Source organism: Eucyclogobius newberryi, unplaced genomic scaffold (genome assembly GCF_026437365.1).
Source record: "Eucyclogobius newberryi isolate DKJ021-1_F unplaced genomic scaffold, fEucNew1.0.hap1 SCAF_12, whole genome shotgun sequence".
Lineage (NCBI taxonomy): Eukaryota > Metazoa > Chordata > Actinopteri > Gobiiformes > Gobiidae > Eucyclogobius > Eucyclogobius newberryi.
This window is the reverse complement of record NW_027315746.1, coordinates 3480542-3499848: the sequence shown is the minus strand read 5'-3', so window position 1 is coordinate 3499848 and position 19307 is coordinate 3480542. Positions and strand designations below refer to the sequence as shown.

The window sequence follows — 19307 nt, the reverse complement described above, 5'->3', positions numbered from 1 at the left end:
GAACTGGAGTATCACGGTCGTTGGGAGTGGGGAAAACGTCAGGATGTAACGGTTATTGACGCAAAACAAGCGTGAAATCCTTGAAACGCAAACACCATGTGACCAGCTTCAGCCAATCGAACGCTCTGAACACAGACGTCAAGCTGTTGAGACACAAACGGCTCCAGAATGAATAGAAGTGACAATCGATTAATCTGGCAACTGTTACATTAATTTATGGATTAGTTGTTATAGATGGAGCTAGAGAGGTGTGGGGCTAGAGTGGGGCGTAGGGCGCGGGGCCAGAGTGGGGCGCGGGGCCAGAGTGGGGCGCGGGGCCGGAGCTAGAGGCGTGTGGAGCTAGAGGCGTGTGGAGCTAGAGGCGTGTGGAGCTAGAGGCGTGTGGAGCTAGAGGCGTGTGGAGCTAGAGGCGTGTGGAGCTAGAGGCGTGTGGAGCTAGAGGCGTGTGGAGCTAGAGGCGTGTGGAGCTAGAGGCGTGTGGAGCTAGAGGCGTGTGGAGCTAGAGGCGTGTGGAGCTAGAGGCGTGTGGAGCTAGAGGCGTGTGGAGCTAGAGGCGTGTGGAGCTAGAGGCGTGGCTCAGTTACCGATTACTCATTTAGTTGAGATTAAACTTGGTCTCGGCCTTAATTAGGGCGATCAAAGCCCCAGTTTTCCTTTTCCTCGTCACGTTTGTTGTAATCGACTGTTCCATCTCTGATTGAAACTGAAACTGTCTTCTCTCTTCGCAGCGATCTCGGCCTTCGCTCTGGCCGCTCTGGTCTTGCCCGGGACGTACCCGTATTACCTGGACCTGATCCACTCGCTCTGGGTCGGGCCGGCGCTCATCGGGTTGGCGAAGATCGGCATCGCTTTCCCCGCCTCGTTCCACACCTACAACGGCGTCCGCCACCTGGTACGTCCCGAGTGAAACCTTTTTACCGGCGTTATTCGTGACTTTTTAAAGCTCAACCTCTTTTCTTTTTGGTGCTAAATATTTGGATTATTAAAGACATTTATTTATTTCTATATGATTCAAATCGATGTGTCTAATTCCCCTGGTCTGGTTGTGTCTTTGGCGACTGCAGTGGTGGGACATCGGGAAAGGCTTCAGAATCCCGGAGGTCTACCGCACGGGCTACACGGTGATCGGGCTGTCGGTGCTCACCTCCTTCGCCGTGGCGTTCCTCCTGTGAAGAACCTGGTGGGCGTGGCACACTGGCGGGCGTGGCACTCGCAGCTCTCTGTACTGTTCTGCTCTGTGATTATTGTACATTAAAACACATCTATGCGCGGCACTTTAAATGAGTCTCTGCAGCGTCTTTTCTGGATTTTACTCTCGATTTTAGATTCAGGGTTTGTTCTTGAGGAGGGTTATATATTTGAGTTTTTATTTATTTTAAGAAAAGATTTTTGAATATTTTTTTTTGGTTTCCTTTTTAATATTTTTATTATAAACATTACGGCATAAAAATAATTAAAAGATACAAAAATGTTTTGATTTTTAAGATTTTTAAAATATATGTTGTTATGGTTTCCCTTTTATTTTTGTTATGTGTTATATTAACAAAAATAATTAAATAAAAAATACAGAAATGTTTTAATTTTTTGTAAAAAAGAATTGTAATAAACAACAGAAACACAAACCTGACGCAGAGAGAACACTCAAACTGCACAAAACGCATCTAAATATGTGCTTTTCATGACTCGAGTAGAAGTACACGCCTGGAGTAAAAGTACACGCCTGGAGTAAAAGTACACGCCTGGAGTAGAAGTACGAAAAGTACGCGCCTGGAGTAAAAGTACGCGCCTGGAGTAGAAGTACGCGCCTGGAGTAGAAGTACATGCTTGGAGTACACGCCTGGAGTAAAAGTACACGCCTGGAGTAGAAGTACACGCCTGGAGTAGAAGTACGTGCCTGGAGTAGAAGTACGTGCCTGGAGTAGAAGTACGCGCCTGGAGTACACGCCTGGAGTAGAAGTACGCGCCTGGAGTACACGCCTGGAGTAGAAGTACATGCCTGGAGTAAAAGTACACGCCTGGAGTGAGTAAAAGTACACGCCTGGTCAAATATTACTGCAATACATGGAATCAGTAGCTCAGTGAAATTGTTCTAGATAAATACCATTAAAACAGATAAATTGAGGGCTGTTTTAGCTCTTCTGAACACCACATGTTTCTACTGCTCTTGTTGTGAAAGTGAAAGTACTAAAATATTCCCTTCTTTTGGATCAAAAGTGCAGTTTTACAAATGATTCTCAATAAAAATTGTCAGCTCCTTATTTCCCCAGACTCGGCTCCTGAAGACGAGATGCAAGTTGTGTTTTTGTGATTTTCTGTAAAACCAGAATAAATGATGTAAAAGTTTGGATTAAAATGACATATTTGGTCATAATGGAAACATTGGATATTTTAATCAGATTAACTGATATTTTGTATATTTATTATTTCCCAAAAAAAAGGAAGAATAAGAATTAAAGCCGTTAGTGTTAACGAGCTTCTGTGTGAGTCCAGAACATCTACATCAGAGTGGTCAGAGCTCTACGTCAGAGTGGTCAGAGCTCTACATCGGTGTGGTCAGAGCTCTACATCAGTGTGGTCAGAGCTCTACATCAGTGTGGTCAGAGCTCTACGTCGGTGTGGTCAGAGCTCTACATCAGTGTGGTCAGAGCTCTACGTCGGTGTGGTCAGAGCTCTACGTCAGTGTGGTCAGAGCTCTACGTCAGTGTGGTCAGAGCTCTACATCAGAGTGGTCAGAGCTCTACATCAGTGTGGTCAGAGCTCTACATCAGAGTGGTCAGAGCTCTACATCGGTGTGGTCAGAGCTCTACATCAGAGTGGTCAGAGCTCTACATCATGTGGTCAGAGCTCTACATCAGTGTGGTCAGAGCTCTACATCGGTGTGGTCAGAGCTCTACATCAGAGTGGTCAGAGCTCTACATCGTTGTGGTCAGAGCTCTACGTCGGTGTGGTCAGAGCTCTACATCGGTGTGGTCAGAGCTCTACATCAGTGTGGTCAGAGCTCTACATCAGAGTGGTCAGAGCTCTACATCGTTGTGGTCAGAGCTCTACGTCGGTGTGGTCAGAGCTCTACATCGGTGTGGTCAGAGCTCTACATCGGTGTGGTCAGAGCTCTACATCGGTGTGGTCAGAGCTCTACATCAGTGTGGTCAGAGCTCTACGTCGGTGTGGTCAGAGCTCTACATCAGAGTGGTCAGAGCTCTACATCAGTGTGGTCAGAGCTCTACATCAGTGTGGTCAGAGCTCTACATCAGTGTGGTCAGAGCTCTACATCAGAATTGTTACATTGTTGTGGTCATGATTGGAGTGAAGAGTCACACTTGACCCATTTCCTGCCGTGCACTTGTTGTGAAGCGTCTCTAAAATGAGCCGTGGCCCACGTTAAAGTGCCGTGGATCATTTGTCACTCTCACTGCTGCTGTGACTCGCCAAAACTCACAAATACTCGCTTAAACTGGCTAAAGCCGAGTGTCCACTGCACCGTTTGTTCATCTGAGTCGACAGATTTCTGATCCTGGTGAAACTCGTGGGTCTCGGTGTGAGACGGGGACAAAGACCAAACTTAGAGCTGTTGTACGACTAAAGACGAAGTGCGGTTGATGTCGAACCTGCGTCTCAGAGTGAGTCCTCTCGCCGTGTCTACGATCATTCTCTGCCTGACGTAAAATGCTCCGTCTCGAACGGGATTTTAGCACGTCATTTCTCTTCATTTACGATCTTTTATGAGCCGGTCACTTCACTACACCGAGCGCAGAGGTCGTGTGTCCACTGCACAATGTCTCACGACCTTTAAGTCATCACGTCTGGTGCTGTGACATCCAAAAAGACAACATAAAAGACACAGCACAGGACTCGCAAAGACCCCCAAAGACCCGTCAAAACCCACCAAGACCTGCCAAGACTCGCCAAGACTCGCCAGAACTCGCCAATACTTGCCAAGACTCGCCAGGACTCGCCAAGACTCACCAAGACTCGCCAGGACTCGCCAAGACTCGTAAACCCCAAACGCACAGCACATTCAAACACGTCCTTCACTAAAGTCCCACTGTCCTTTGTGTTTGGGGCCGGATGAACCCTCTGGTCGTCACTCAGGACCCTCGATTGTCCTTTGGTCGTCTCGGGACCCTCGACTGTCCTCTGGTCATCTCGGGACCCTCGACTGTCCTCTGGTCATCTTGGGACCCTCGACTGTCCTTTTGGAGATACTTTTTCCCGGCTGCGTTGAGATCGGTCTCGCAGGTCGAGTCAAGTTTTCAAACGCCGTCCCGATGTTTGATCTCACGGTTCAAAAGCCGAAACAAAAGGCTGCGCTCGCCGCCTCGGACGCCCTCGAGGGTCAACGCGGCGGACGCCCTCGAGGGTCAATATTTTTCTGTACTTTCAGAACTCGGATCTCTTCATCCAGAGTTTATATTTACGATACATATTTTTCACTTAATAAAGCCATATCGTCTTAAAAGTACACGAAAGTAAACGACACAGCAGAAATATGACACAGTCGGGCATAAATTAGAGATATTTTAAGAAGGTGTTGCCAGCTCGTGCCACACTTTTCGTCTGGTGTTTTCACGATTTTAAAGTTCCAGATTTAAGACCGAGACTGAAGCGTTGGATTGAACATAGAGATAAAGAAACTGTCTTCTTGTTTTGTTTCGTTTTAGAGACATTTTTCTCGCCTAGATTGAAAAAGCGGAAGAGTTTTGACTTGAATAAGCGGCGAATGATTGAACGTTTCACTCGACCAGTCACTGAAGTAGTCGATGTACTCACGGGTGGAACGTAACGAAGTACAAATACTCTACAAATACTCTGACCACGCTCTCCAATCAGCTGACCACATTCTCCCGTCAGCTGAAGTTAAATTTTGTAGGGACATTTTGAAAAATAGGAGTTTAAAATGACAGGAAGTAGAGCTGAATCCCTCTGTGATGTCATCAGTGTGCGACACAGAGACAGTTTAAACCATGGTTGGACTAAATAAAGGTGTTTTATGGTCTTATTGTGTGTCAGATCAGAACTGTTATGTCATTTATGTGGAGTTTGGCTCTTGTTTACAGTCTGGTTGCTAGGTAACAGCTGTGGAATTATCTAGGTCATATTTGTGCTCACGTCTAACCAGGAAGAGCAATTATAAACTTAAAAAATAGGCAAAAATTTCAGTGAAATCTGAAATGCAAACGTGTGTACTACATTTTAGTGTATAATCTGTCATAGAGACTTGAGAAGAATGTGGGCTGTAAACAAATGGCTCAGGCCAAATGTTAGAGCTTGAGACCTTTTTTTTTCTATTTTTGGACAGGCAGCTCATGTCCTAAAGTCAGAGGAAAACATGGAAGAAAAGAAAACGCTGCTCTTTTCCCCCGATCTATAAATAAATCCATTACTAAACTTGGCAAAAAACATAAGGCCATTTATTTTAATACATCTGTGAGTCTGTCGGTATTGCACATGGGTATGTCAGAATTGCACATGGGTTTGTCAGTATTGCACATGGGTATGTCAGTATTGCACATGGGTATGTCAGTATTGCACATGGGTATGTCAGTATTGCACATGAGTATGTCAGTATTGCACATGATTATGTCAGTATTGCACGTGGGTATGTCAGTATTGCAGATGATTATGTCAGTATTGCACATGGTTATGACAATATTACACATGGGTATGTCAGTATTGTTCATGGGTATGACAGTATTGCACATGGGTATGACAGTATTGCACATGGGTATGACAGTATTGCACATGGGTATGTCAGTATTGCACATGATTATGTCAGTATTGCACATGGGTATGTCAGTTTTGCACATGGGTATGTCAGTATTGCACATGGGTATGACAGTATTGCACATGGGTATATCAGTATTGCACATGATTATGTCAGTATTGCACATGATTATGCCAGTATTGCACATGATTATGCCAGTATTGCACATGGGTATGTCAGTATTGCACATGGGTATGTCAGGGTTGTACATGATTATGTCAGTATTGCACATGATTATGTCAGTATTGCACATGGTTATGACAATATTGCACAAGGTTATGACAATATTGCACATGGGTACGTCAGTATTGCACATGGGTATGTCAGTATTGCACATGGGTATGTCAGTATTGCACGTGAGTATGACAGTATTGCACATGAGTATGACAGTATTGCACATGGTTATGACAGTATTGCACATTGTTATGACAATATTGCACATGGGTATGACAGAATTGCACATGGGTGTGTCAGTATTGCACATGGGTATGTCAGTGTTGCACATGGGTATGACAGTATTGCACATGATTATGACAGTATTACACATGGGTATGACAGTTTTACACATGAGTATGTCAGTATTGCACATGGTTATGACAGTATTGCACATGGTTATGACAATATTGCACATGGGTATGACAGTATTGCACATGGGTTAGTCAGTATTGTACATGGGTATGTCAGTATTGCACATGGGTATGACAGTATTGTACATGTGTATGACAGTATTGTACATGTGTATGTCAGTATTGCACATGGGTATGTCAGTATTGCACATGGGTATGACAGTATTGCACATGGGTATGACAGTATTGTGCATGGATATGACAGTATTGCTCATGGGTATATCAGTATTGCACATGATTATGTCAGTATTGCACATGGGTATGTCAGTATTGCACATGATTATGTCAGTATTGCACGTGATTATGTCAGTATTGCACATGGTTATGACAATATTGCACAAGGTTATGACAATATTGCACATGGGTATGTCAGTATTGGACATGGTTATGACAGTATTGCACATGATTATGACAATATTGCACATGGTTATGACAGTATTGCACATGGTTATGACAATATTGCACATGGGTATGACAGAATTGCACATGGGTATGTCAGTATTGCACATGGGTATGACAGAATTGCACATGATTATGACAGTATTGCACATGGGTATGTCAGTGTTGCACATGGGTATGACAGTATTGCATATGATTATGCCAGTATTGCACATGATTATGTCAGTATTGCACATGGGTATGTCAGTATTGCACATGATTATGTCAGTATTGCACATGGTTATGACAATATTGCACATGGGTATGACAGTATTGCACATGGGTTTGTCAGTATTGTACATGGGTATGTCAGTATTGCACATGGGTATGACAGTATTGCACATGGGTATGACAGTATTGCACATGGGTATGTCAGTATTGCACATGGGTATGACAGAATTGCACATGGGTATGGCAGAATTGCACATGGGTATGACAGTATTGCACATGATTATGACAATATTGCACATGGGTATGACAGTATTGCAAATGGGTATGACAGTATTGCACATGATTATGACATTATTGCACATGGTATGACAGTATTGCACATGGGTATGTCAGTATTGCACATGGCTATGTCAGTATTGCACATGGGTATGGCAGAATTGCACATGGGAATGACAGTATTGCACATGGATATGTCAGTGTTGCACATGGGTATGACAGTATTGCACATGATTATGCCAGTATTGCACATGATTATGTCAGTATTGCACATGGTTATGACAATATTGCACATGGGTATGACAGTATTGCACATGGGTTTGTCAGTATTGTACATGGGTATGTCAGTATTGCACATGGGTATGACAGTATTGCACATTGGTATGTCAGTATTGCACATGGGTATGACAGTATTGCACATGGGTATATCAGTATTGCACATGATTATGTCAGTATTGCACATGATTATGCCAGTATTTCACATGGGTATGTCAGTATTGCACATGGGTATGTCAGGGTTGTACATGATTATGTCAGTATTGCACATGATTATGTCAGTATTGCACATGGTTATGACAATATTGCACAAGGTTATGACAATATTGCACATGGGTACGTCAGTATTGCACATGGGTATGTCAGTATTGCACATGGGTATGTCAGTATTGCACATGAGTATGACAGTATTGCACATGAGTATGACAGTATTGCACATGGTTATGACAGTATTGCACATTGTTATGACAATATTGCACATGGGTATGACAGAATTGCACATGGGTGTGTCAGTATTGCACATGGGTATGTCAGTGTTGCACATGGGTATGACAGTATTGCACATGATTATGACAGTATTACACATGGGTATGACAGTTTTACACATGAGTATGTCAGTATTGCACATGGTTATGACAGTATTGCACATGGTTATGACAATATTGCACATGGGTATGACAGTATTGTACATGTGTATGACAGTATTGTACATGTGTATGTCAGTATTGCACATGGGTATGTCAGTATTGCACATGGGTATGACAGTATTGCACATGGGTATGACAGTATTGTGCATGGATATGACAGTATTGCTCATGGGTATATCAGTATTGCACATGATTATGTCAGTATTGCACATGGGTATGTCAGTATTGCACATGATTATGTCAGTATTGCACGTGATTATGTCAGTATTGCACATGGTTATGACAATATTGCACAAGGTTATGACAATATTGCACATGGGTATGTCAGTATTGGACATGGTTATGACAGTATTGCACATGATTATGACAATATTGCACATGGTTATGACAGTATTGCACATGGTTATGACAATATTGCACATGGGTATGACAGAATTGCACATGGGTATGTCAGTATTGCACATGGGTATGACAGAATTGCACATGATTATGACAGTATTGCACATGGGTATGTCAGTGTTGCACATGGGTATGACAGTATTGCATATGATTATGCCAGTATTGCACATGATTATGTCAGTATTGCACATGGGTATGTCAGTATTGCACATGATTATGTCAGTATTGCACATGGTTATGACAATATTGCACATGGGTATGACAGTATTGCACATGGGTTTGTCAGTATTGTACATGGGTATGTCAGTATTGCACATGGGTATGACAGTATTGCACATGGGTATGACAGTATTGCACATGGGTATGTCAGTATTGCACATGTGTATGACAGAATTGCGCATGGGTATGGCAGAATTGCACATGGGTATGACGTATTGCACATGATTACGACAATATTGCACATGGGTATGACAGTATTGCAAATGGGTATGACAGTATTGCACATGATTATGACATTATTGCACATGGTATGACAGTATTGCACATGGGTATGTCAGTATTGCACATGGCTATGTCAGTATTGCACATGGGTATGGCAGAATTGCACATGGGAATGACAGTATTGCACATGGATATGTCAGTGTTGCACATGGGTATGACAGTATTGCACATGATTATGCCAGTATTGCACATGATTATGTCAGTATTGCACATGGTTATGACAATATTGCACATGGGTATGACAGTATTGCACATGGGTTTGTCAGTATTGTACATGGGTATGTCAGTATTGCACATGGGTATGACAGTATTGCACATTGGTATGACAGTATGCCACATGGGTATGTCAGTATTGCACATGGTTATGACAATATTGCACAAGGTTATGACAATATTGCACATGGGTATGTCAGTATTGGACATGGTTATGACAGTATTGCACATGATTATGACAATATTGCACATGGTTATGACAGTATTGCACATGGTTATGACAATATTGCACATGGGTATGACAGAATTGCACATGGGTATGTCAGTATTGCACATGGGTATGACAGAATTGCACATGATTATGACAGTATTGCACATGGGTATGTCAGTGTTGCACATGGGTATGACAGTATTGCATATGATTATGCCAGTATTGCACATGATTATGTCAGTATTGCACATGGGTATGTCAGTATTGCACATGGTTATGACAATATTGCACATGGTTATGACAATATTGCACATGGGTATGTCAGTATTGCACATGGGTATGACAGAATTGCACATGATTATGACAGTATTGCACATGGGTATGTCAGTGTTGCACATGGGTATGACAGTATTGCATATGATTATGCCAGTATTGCACATGATTATGTCAGTATTGCACATGGGTATGTCAGTATTGCACATGATTATGTCAGTATTGCACATGGTTATGACAATATTGCACATGGGTATGACAGTATTGCACATGGGTTTGTCAGTATTGTACATGGGTATGTCAGTATTGCACATGGGTATGACAGTATTGCACATGGGTATGACAGTATTGCACATGGGTATGACAGAATTGCACATGGGTATGGCAGAATTGCACATGGGTATGACAGTATTGCACATGATTATGACAATATTGCACATGGGTATGACAGTATTGCAAATGGGTATGACAGTTTTGCACATGATTATGACAGTATTGTACATGGTATGACAGTATTGCAGATGATTATGTCAGTATTGCACATGGGTATGACAGTATTGCACATGATTATGACAATATTGCACATGGGTATGACAGTATTGCACATGGGTATGACAGTATTGCACATGGGTATGACAGTATTGCACATGGGTATATCAGTATTACACATGATTATGTCAGTATTGCACATGATTGTGCCAGTATTGCACATGATTATGTCAGTATTGCACATGGGTATGTCAGTATTGCACATGGGTATGTCAGGATTGTACATGATTATGTCAGTATTGCACATGATTATGTCAGTATTGCACAAGGTTATGACAATATTGCACATGGGTATGTCAGTATTGCACATGGGTATGTCAGTATTGTACATGGGTATATCAGTATTGCACATGAGTATGACAGTATTGCACATGAGTATGACAGTATTGCACATGGTTATGACAGTATTGCACATTGTTATGACAATATTGCACATGGGTATGACAGTATTGCACATGGGTTAGTCAGTATTTCACATGGGTATGTCAGTATGCCACATGGGTATGTCAGTATTGCACATGGGTATGACAGAATTGCACATGGGTATGGCAGAATTGCACATGGGTATGACAGTATTGCAAATGGGTATGACAGTATTGCACATGATTATGACAGTATTGCACATGGTATGACAGTATTGCACATGGGTATGTCAGTATTGCACATGGGTATGTCAGTATTGCACATGGGTATGTCAGTATTGCACATGGGTATGACAGTATTGCACATGGGTATGTCAGTATTGCACATGGGTATGTCAGTATTGCACATGGGTATGACAGTATTGCACATGATAATAGATAACATAATATATTCCTTTATTGTCCCACATGGGGAAATTTCATTGATGCAACGCAGGTTGATACAGAAGATAAGAACAGATCACTTATAGGAAGTTTGAAAAACACTCTCAGTAGAAGATCTCTAATAAACAAAAACTCCCATAGACAAAACCTCCCATTTCCCAACAAGGGATGGAGAGGAAAATAATAAAGATAAAATAAATAAATACCATTGCATGCGATCACAAAAGTAATTGCACATGAATATGTGTCACGACAGTAATTGCACATGAATTGCACAGTAATTGCGCTTGAATCACGACAGTAATTGCACAGTAGGACTAACAGCTGCTGTGGCCTGTATTGCACATGGGTATGACAGTATTGCAAATGGGTATGACAGTATTGCACACAATTATATTAGTATTGCACATGGGTATGACAGTGTTTGTTATAAAGTCTGACAGCAGAAGGAAAGCCGTGTGAAACGTCTCCTTCACACAGCGAGAGTGGATCAGTCTGTCATTTTGTGCTTTTCAGTCATATGTTTTTGTGCTTTTCTGTGATATTTAGTGCTTTTCTGTAATATTTGTGTTTTTTTCTGTATTAGTTTGTGCTTTTCTGTAATATTTTATGCTTTTCTGTAACATTTAGTGCTTTTCTGTGTGGATCGTGCTGCTGCTACTTAATCATCTAATTTGGTAGAAAAACAGCTCGAGAACATAGTTTTCTTCCTCCTCCGGGACAGGAACGGGACGTGACTTCCAGATTCATTCATATTCCAGCACGGTGCTTTGTTGTGAGATCCCACGCCCTGCCATCGCCCCTGCCATCGCCCCTGCCATCGCCTCTGCCGCGCGCTCCATCCCCCATCAGTCTCTGCGCCGTCCCGGGCCCCGCGCTGCAGCTCCACCACGCATGCTCAGAGCCGGCGGTGCTGATGCTGCGCTGGTGCGAGAGGATGGAGAGAGAGCGGAGGAGAGAAGAGGAGAGGAGGAGGAGGAGGGGAGCTTTAAATACGAATCAGATCGAAAAAAATGGATGTGTGTCTCTGTGGCGCAATGGAATAGCGCGCTGGACTTCTAATCCAGAGGCTCCGGGTTCGAGTCCCGGCAGAGATGACGCCGATGGGGGTTGGCTTTTTGGAGGAGGACGATGTGATGAGAGAAGAAGAAGAAGAGAGAGAGAGAGAGAAGAGGTTTTGTGTGGATGAATGAGGTTATGGAGAGACAAACCAACCCTCTTTTTCATATTTTAACGTCTGATTTTACATAAAACCACAACTAGCTTCATTTTAACAGCCTGCTCTCGTTCTTTTTTTTTTTCAGATAATTTTTTTATTCGTATTGAAATTTATTTAAAATAATTATATATATTCATATTTTATTTTATTGTATTTATTCATTTTATTTTATTCATGTATTTAATTGTATTTATTTAATTGTATTTATTTAATTGTATTGATTGTATTTTATTTATTTTATTTGTTTTATTTCAGGGAAAGTGCATATTAATAAAAAAAAAATACACAAATATTTCTTAGGCTTTTCACGTTACGATTAATCAAAATTCATCCATTTGTTTTGAAAATATGCCCTAAATGAATAAATTTGTTTGATTTAAATGAAGCGTTTTAAAGTCTGTGTAAAAAGGATCAGAAAAACAAAGATGGCGCTTCTTTTTATTCCTTTTCATTAGTTTTGTTGTATTTTTAACTTTACGACACGTTCATGTCGTTCATATGTTATAAATAAATGAATAAATGAAGTTATTTGGCTTCGTGTCGTAACTGAATCTGTGGAGACGGCTTCATAAAACTCACAGAACTATATTACATGTGTTTTTATATATTTAACCCCCTGGAGATGGCCACAGAGTCAGAGGTTCAGCTCCTCGCGCAGACTTATAGATGTTTTTTGCTTCTCTATTGTGGATGTTTTGGCCGTCGCCCCCTGCTGTCTCTGAGCGGAACACCACCTTGTGCCGACATCGACCCGAAGACAACTCTCCTGAGAAACCCTGGCTCTTGTTTCATATCAGGCGGTGAAATGAGTTTGTGTGCGATTTCACTGTCTTATTACGATAAAGAAAGATTCTACATGTTCTCTGACAGTGTATTCTCACAAGGACCTGCAGGGGGAGCTCTAACGCCAGACTTACTCCGTACTGGTTTAAAACTCCTGCCGTGGACACAGTCAGTGGATATCTTTGGAGCAGCGGGAAAAGACCCTCACGAAGACAAAAACTGGACATTAAAATGGACAAACTGTGCCATGATTTAGTTTGTTTGAATGAGTGATGCTCTCTCTATATTAGTTTTTTAATGCATGCCTTATTGATATCTCTTGCTTTTATTCTTGTTCCTCGCCTGTATAAACCTTCTGACTCTGATTCTGACGTGTGTTCTTTCTATTTTGGATATTTTCTCGCACGTTTTTCTTAATTTCTTCCTTTTCGTCCTCACCTGATAAAAAGAAAAGTCTCAGGCGCAGGATGTGTAAAACACAGAAAGAAAAGCCGCGATGCTCTTATTTCCCAAGAACGTTCTGGGATGAAGCAGGTTCAGTTCGTGCTCCAAAACAACAAATCAAATATGTACCCGAAAATTAAGCAACATTTAATTGGATTTTTAAATGGATCCTGCCTTTTTTAATAAGTCTGTAAAACACATTTTTAGTCAAATTAGCTTTTCCTAACCTCAGATCTGACGTTCTTCTGAGCAGAGCTTGTTCACGCTCAGAGTAAATCAGACATCAGAGGTCAGAGGTCAGAGGTCTCGGCTTCACAAAGAGTCCACGCATTTGTCGAGACTCCGAAGTGTTCAGGAACCGCTTCAGTTTCGTCGGATCCTGGGACATTTGAAGTCGAGTGTTTTCTATGAGGACCTGGTGCACATGGATGAAACGTGTTTGTGATCACTCTTTAACGCTGTAACGTGATTAAAAGCTAAAGAAAAAGTTAATTCAGCACCTTTTATGCGTCCCTTTTTTGTCACCCACACATTTGAATCACGTGTCGTATGTTACGGTCTGAGCGAAAACCTCTTCTTCACTCGGAGTCTGAATCGTCCCACGTTTGAGCCGTCGCCGTCGCTCTCCAGAGCCTTAATCCAGACTGAACTAAGCCGTGATCCTCCGCCGCGTGCACCGGCCGGCCCCGGAGAGCCCAGAAGAGACGCAGCAATATGCTCTGTGCAGGTTTATCGCCAAATGTAACCCCGAAGGTGCACAATCTTAAAGTGCCAAATTCAACCCGAAGGTGCACAATCTTAAGGTGCCAGATGTAACCCGAAGGTGCACAATCCGAAGGTGCCAAATGTAACCCCGAAGGTGCACAATTTTAAGGTGCCAAATGTAACCCGAAGGTGCACAATCCGAAGGTGCCAAATGTAACCCCGAAGGTGCACAATTTTAAGGTGCCAAATGTAACCCGAAGGTGCACAATCTGAAGGTGCCAAATGTAACCCCGAAGGTGCACAATCTTAAGGTGCCAAATGTAACCCTAAGGTGCAAAATCTGAAGGTGCTGGATGCAATCCCGAAGGTGCACAATCTGAAGGTGCCAGATGTAACCCCGAAGTTGCACGATCTGGAGGTGCCAAATGTAACCCGAAGGTGCACAATCTGAAGGTGCCAAATGTAACCCCGAAGGTGCACGATCTGGAGGTGCCGAATGCAACCCCGAAAGTGCACGATCTGGAGGTGCAAAATGTAACCCTGAAGGTGCACGATCTTAAAGTGCCAGATATAACCCTGAAGGTGCACAATCTGAAGGTACCCAATGTAACCCTGAGGGTGCACAATCTTAAAGTGCCAGATGTAACCCTGAAGGTGCACAATATTACGGTTCCAAATGTAACCCTGAAGGTGCACAATCTTAAGGTGCCAGATGTAACCCTGAAGGTGCACAATCTTAAGGTGCCAAATGTAACCCTAAAGGTGCACAATATTACGGTCCCAAATGTAACCCTGAAGGTGCACAATCTTAAGGTGCCAGATGTAACCCTGAAGGTGCACAATATTACGGTCCCAAATGTAACCCTGAAGGTGCACAATCTTAAGGTGCCAGATGTAACCCTGAAGGTGCACAATCTTAAGGTGCCAAATGTAACCCGAAGGTGCGCAATTTCGTCAAGTTCTGGCATATTTACAGATGTTTTAAATGAATATGCCCCTGAAATGAATACAACATATTGTGGTAAAACAACACAACAGGCTCTGGACCGGGCTCAGATCTGGACCGGGTTCAGGTCTGGACCGGGTTCAGGTCTGGACCGGGCTCACCTGAACCGGGCTCAGGTCTGGACCGGGCTCAGGTCTTGACCAGGTTCAGGTCCGGACCAGGTTCAGGTCCGGACCAGGTTCAGGTCCGGACCAGGTTCAGGTCTGGATGTGTTAAAGTTCTCTCACATTCTGGACGTGCATTTCATATTTGAACATGTTTAATCTCATTTATTGTTGCATGAATCCTCCTGAAAGAATGTGTCATCACCTCCACCTGAGCCCCGCCCCCTTTCCTCTAGCCTGGCTCCTATTGGCTGGGCCAGTCTGTTCCTGCTGCGTAAACAGTGACTCGGAGTTTTACAAGCAACACCAGAACCTAAAGCAGCACCAGAACCTAAAGCAGCACCAGAACCTAAAGCAACACCAGAACCTAAAGCAACACCAGAACTAGAAGCAGCACCAGAACCTAAAGCAGCACCAGAACCTAAAGCATCACCAGAACCTAAAGCAGCACCAGAACCAGAAGCAACACCAGAACCTAAAGCAGCACCAGAACCTAAAGCAGCACCAGAACCAGAAGCAACACCAGAAGCGGCCCCAGAACCTAAAGCAACACCACAACCTAAAGCAACACCAGAACTAGAAGCAGCACCAGAACCTAAAGCAGCACCAGAACCAGAAGCAACACCAGAAGCAGAACCAGAACCTAAAGCAGCACCAGAACCTAAAGCAGCACCAGAACCAGAAGCAGCACCAGAACCTAAAGCAGCACCAGAACCTAAAACAGCACCAGAACCTAAAGAAACACCAGAACCTAAAGCAACACCAGAACTAGAAGCAACACCAGAACCTAAAGCAACACCAGAAGCAGCACCAGAACCTAAAGCAACACCAGAACCTAGAACAGCACTAGAACCTAAAGCAATACCAGAACCTAAAGCAGCACCAGAACCTAAAGCAACACCAGAAGCAGCACCAGAACCTAAAGCAGCACCAGAACATAAAACAACACCAGAACCTAAAGCAGCACCAGAACCTAAAGCAACACCAGAACCAGAAGCAACACCAGAACCTAAAGTGACTCAGTTTGCATTGGTTTGGTTTTGTCAACTCAGAAGTTACTCCAAAACTCTGAGGTAAGTTCAACTCTGGGGGGAGGAGTTCTCCAGTGGGGGTCTCTGGGGGGAAGAGTTCTCCAGAGGGGGGACTCTAGGGGGAGGAGTTCTCCAGAGGGGGGACTCTAGGGTCTGGACCAGGTTCATATCTTGACCAGGTTCAGGTCTGGACCAGGTTCAGGTCCGGACCGGGCTCAGGTCCGGACTCCTCCCCCCTCTAGGGGTTAGGGGGGCCCCACCACCCATCCAACCTCGCCTTTCACCTGGTATCTCCCATAGCTAGGATGCACTGGGTCTCAGCGTTGCCGGGACTTATTGTCACATTAAAAATCAAACCAACCCGGGGCCCTATGTAAAAAGAGCCCCCCCTAGTGCTATTTCTGTAGTCACATCATCACACAGATGGAAAAACAAAATGCGAGTCAGGCTGCCCAATCTGAGAAATGTGATTCATATTCCCTGTGAAAAGATAAAGCCCAGTCTCACTGAAACTAGTCTGAAACTTGCTGTGCTAAATGTCAGATCCTTATGTAACAAATCTCTCTTAATTAATAATTTTATTTCTTCTTATAATCTTGATTTTATGTTTTTAACTGAAACATGGCTTGACAAAAACACAGGAAATGTAGTTCTGATAGAATCTGCTCCACCCAACTTTAAGTTTGAATCTGAAACACGAGAAAACAAAAAAGGGGGTGGAGTCTGTGCTGTCTTTAGAGATTAAATAATTACCCGCAGATTGTCTTTTGGGGTGTTTTCATCATTTGAGTATGTATCCTTTAAAATGGAGCTAAAACGGTCTCCATCCGTTGTCTTCATTGTTTTATACAAGCCTCCCCAGCACTGCCAAAGTTTTATTGATGATTTTACTGAGATGCTTTCAGTCGTATGCACAGACTTTGATGGTTTGGTCATTACAGGTGATTTCAATGTGCATGTTGATAATATTTGTGACAGAAACGCTAAAGAGCTTGATGCTGTCCTTGAAACCTTCAGTCTTACTCAGCATGTGAGAGGCCCCACCCACAGCAAAGGACACACTCTAGATCTCATATTTACAAAGGGGGTAAATATTTCAAATGTTAATGTGATCGATGTTGCTCTGTCTGATCATTTCTGTGTCTTCTTTGACCTGTCTGTTTCTCCCAAACCTCCGGTTGGTCCTGCAGTTGTTCAGAGGAGACACATAAGTGATGGCACAGGTGCACTGTTTATGGAAATGATAAACTTTGAAAATGTCTCATGTTCTAATGTAAATGATTTGTTGAACTCTGTTACATCTAGTGTTTTGAATGTTCTGGACACCATCGCCCCTATAAAGGCTAAAATGGTTAAAAATAAGCAGAAGGCGCCGTGGAGAAATGATGATTCGGTCAGGGCACAGAAAAGGGAGTGCCGCAGGGCCGAACGGAAATGGCGCAAGTCAAAGCTCCAGGTTCAAAAAGAGATTTACAAAGAAAAGCTGAACATGTACAACCTAATCTTATGTAGAACTAGGGAAAGATATTTTTCTGAAATAATTGGAAGCTGCAGTAACAACTCGCGTGTCCTGTTTGCCACAGTAAACAGATTAACAAACCCTCCAGCTCAGCTGCCGTTAGAACTCTTTTCCACATCCAAGTGTAATGAGTTTGCATTATTCTTTAATGACAAAGTTCAGGGCATTAAAAAATGCTATAAATCCCACAATGCAAAAAATTACCCTAAAACCACCAAGACACTTAGAGCTAACTCACTTTGCACCAGTAACTGACAAAACTGTCCATGAGATCATCACCAGTCTGAGTTCATCTACATGCTGCCTTGATGTGTTACCCACCAAATTTCTAAAGTCTGTGCTGAACAGTTTGTTAGCACCATTCACTCACATAGTTAACATGTCACTTCAATCTGGAACATTCCCAATGTCTTTGAAAACTGCGGTCATAAAGCCTCTCCTAAAGAAGAGCAGTCTTGATGCCGCAGTACTGAGTCATTACCGGCCCATCTCTAATCTGCCATTTTGGGGCAAAGTCCTTGAAAAGGTTGTTTACCAACAGCTCACAGATTTCCTCTTAATAAACAACTCATTTGATGTTTTTCAGTCAGGTTTTAGACCTCATCACAGCACTGAGACTGCTCTTGTCAAGGTGACAAATGACATCCGCCTGAACACTGACACGGGCAAAGCCTCAGTCTTATATCTGTTAGATCTGAGTGCTGCTTTTGACACTGTCGATCATGGGATCCTCTTACAGAGACTAGAGGACTGGGTGGGCATCACTGGCACTGCCCTAAACTGGTTAAGGTCCTATCTGGAAGACAGGAAGTACTTTGTTGAAATTGGTAGCTGTGTCTCAGACCACATGACCCTGACCTGTGGAGTGCCCCAAGGGTCAGTCCTGGGTCCCCTTCTGTTCAACCTCTACATGCTGCCGTTGGGTCAGTTGATACGCAGTGAAAATGTGTCCTATCACAATTATGCAGACGACACTCAGATCTATGTTTCACTGTCGGCAGGTGACTATGGACCAGTAGATTCACTCTGTCACTGCATCTAACAGATCAGTGTGTGGATGCAATACAACTTTCTCCAGCTGAACTCAGACAAGACTGAAATAATCGTTTTTGGCCCACAGAAACAAAGAGAAAGTGTTAGCGGTCACCTCCAGAGTCTCGCTCTAAAACCTACAAACCAAATTAGAAATCTGGGGGTAATAATGGACTCAGACTTGAACTTTAATAGCCACGTCAAATCAATAACATCAGCAGCTTTTTACCATCTAAAAAACATTGCCAAAATCAAAAATATACTGTCAAAACCAGATTTAGAGAGACTTATCCATGCGTTTGTCTCCAGTAGATTAG

The 19307-nt window shown here is 43.0% G+C and overlaps 2 protein-coding genes and 1 non-coding gene across 3 annotated transcripts in view; all 3 read left to right on the top strand.

The window, feature by feature from the left end:
• Positions 1–19307, top strand: part of atp1a2a (ATPase Na+/K+ transporting subunit alpha 2a) — a 440146-nt gene that overhangs the window by 150822 nt on the left and 270017 nt on the right.
• The window catches only part of sdhc (succinate dehydrogenase complex, subunit C, integral membrane protein), a 137340-nt gene that overhangs the window by 3971 nt on the left and 114062 nt on the right, over positions 1–19307 (top strand). The window contains exons 5-6 of one of the 2 annotated variants that reach the window (XM_072440615.1): positions 729–892; positions 1065–1177. In XM_072440615.1, coding sequence (XP_072296716.1) covers positions 729–892; positions 1065–1172 — 272 coding nt within the window. In that variant the 3' untranslated portion in view covers positions 1173–1177. Of the gene's footprint in view, positions 1–728; positions 893–1064; positions 1282–19307 lie in introns of those variants that run through there. The other variant, XM_072440614.1, reaches the window with a different exon arrangement.
• trnar-ucu (transfer RNA arginine (anticodon UCU)) lies at positions 12171–12244 on the top strand. The gene has a single exon. It is a non-coding gene; the product is annotated as a tRNA-Arg (tRNA).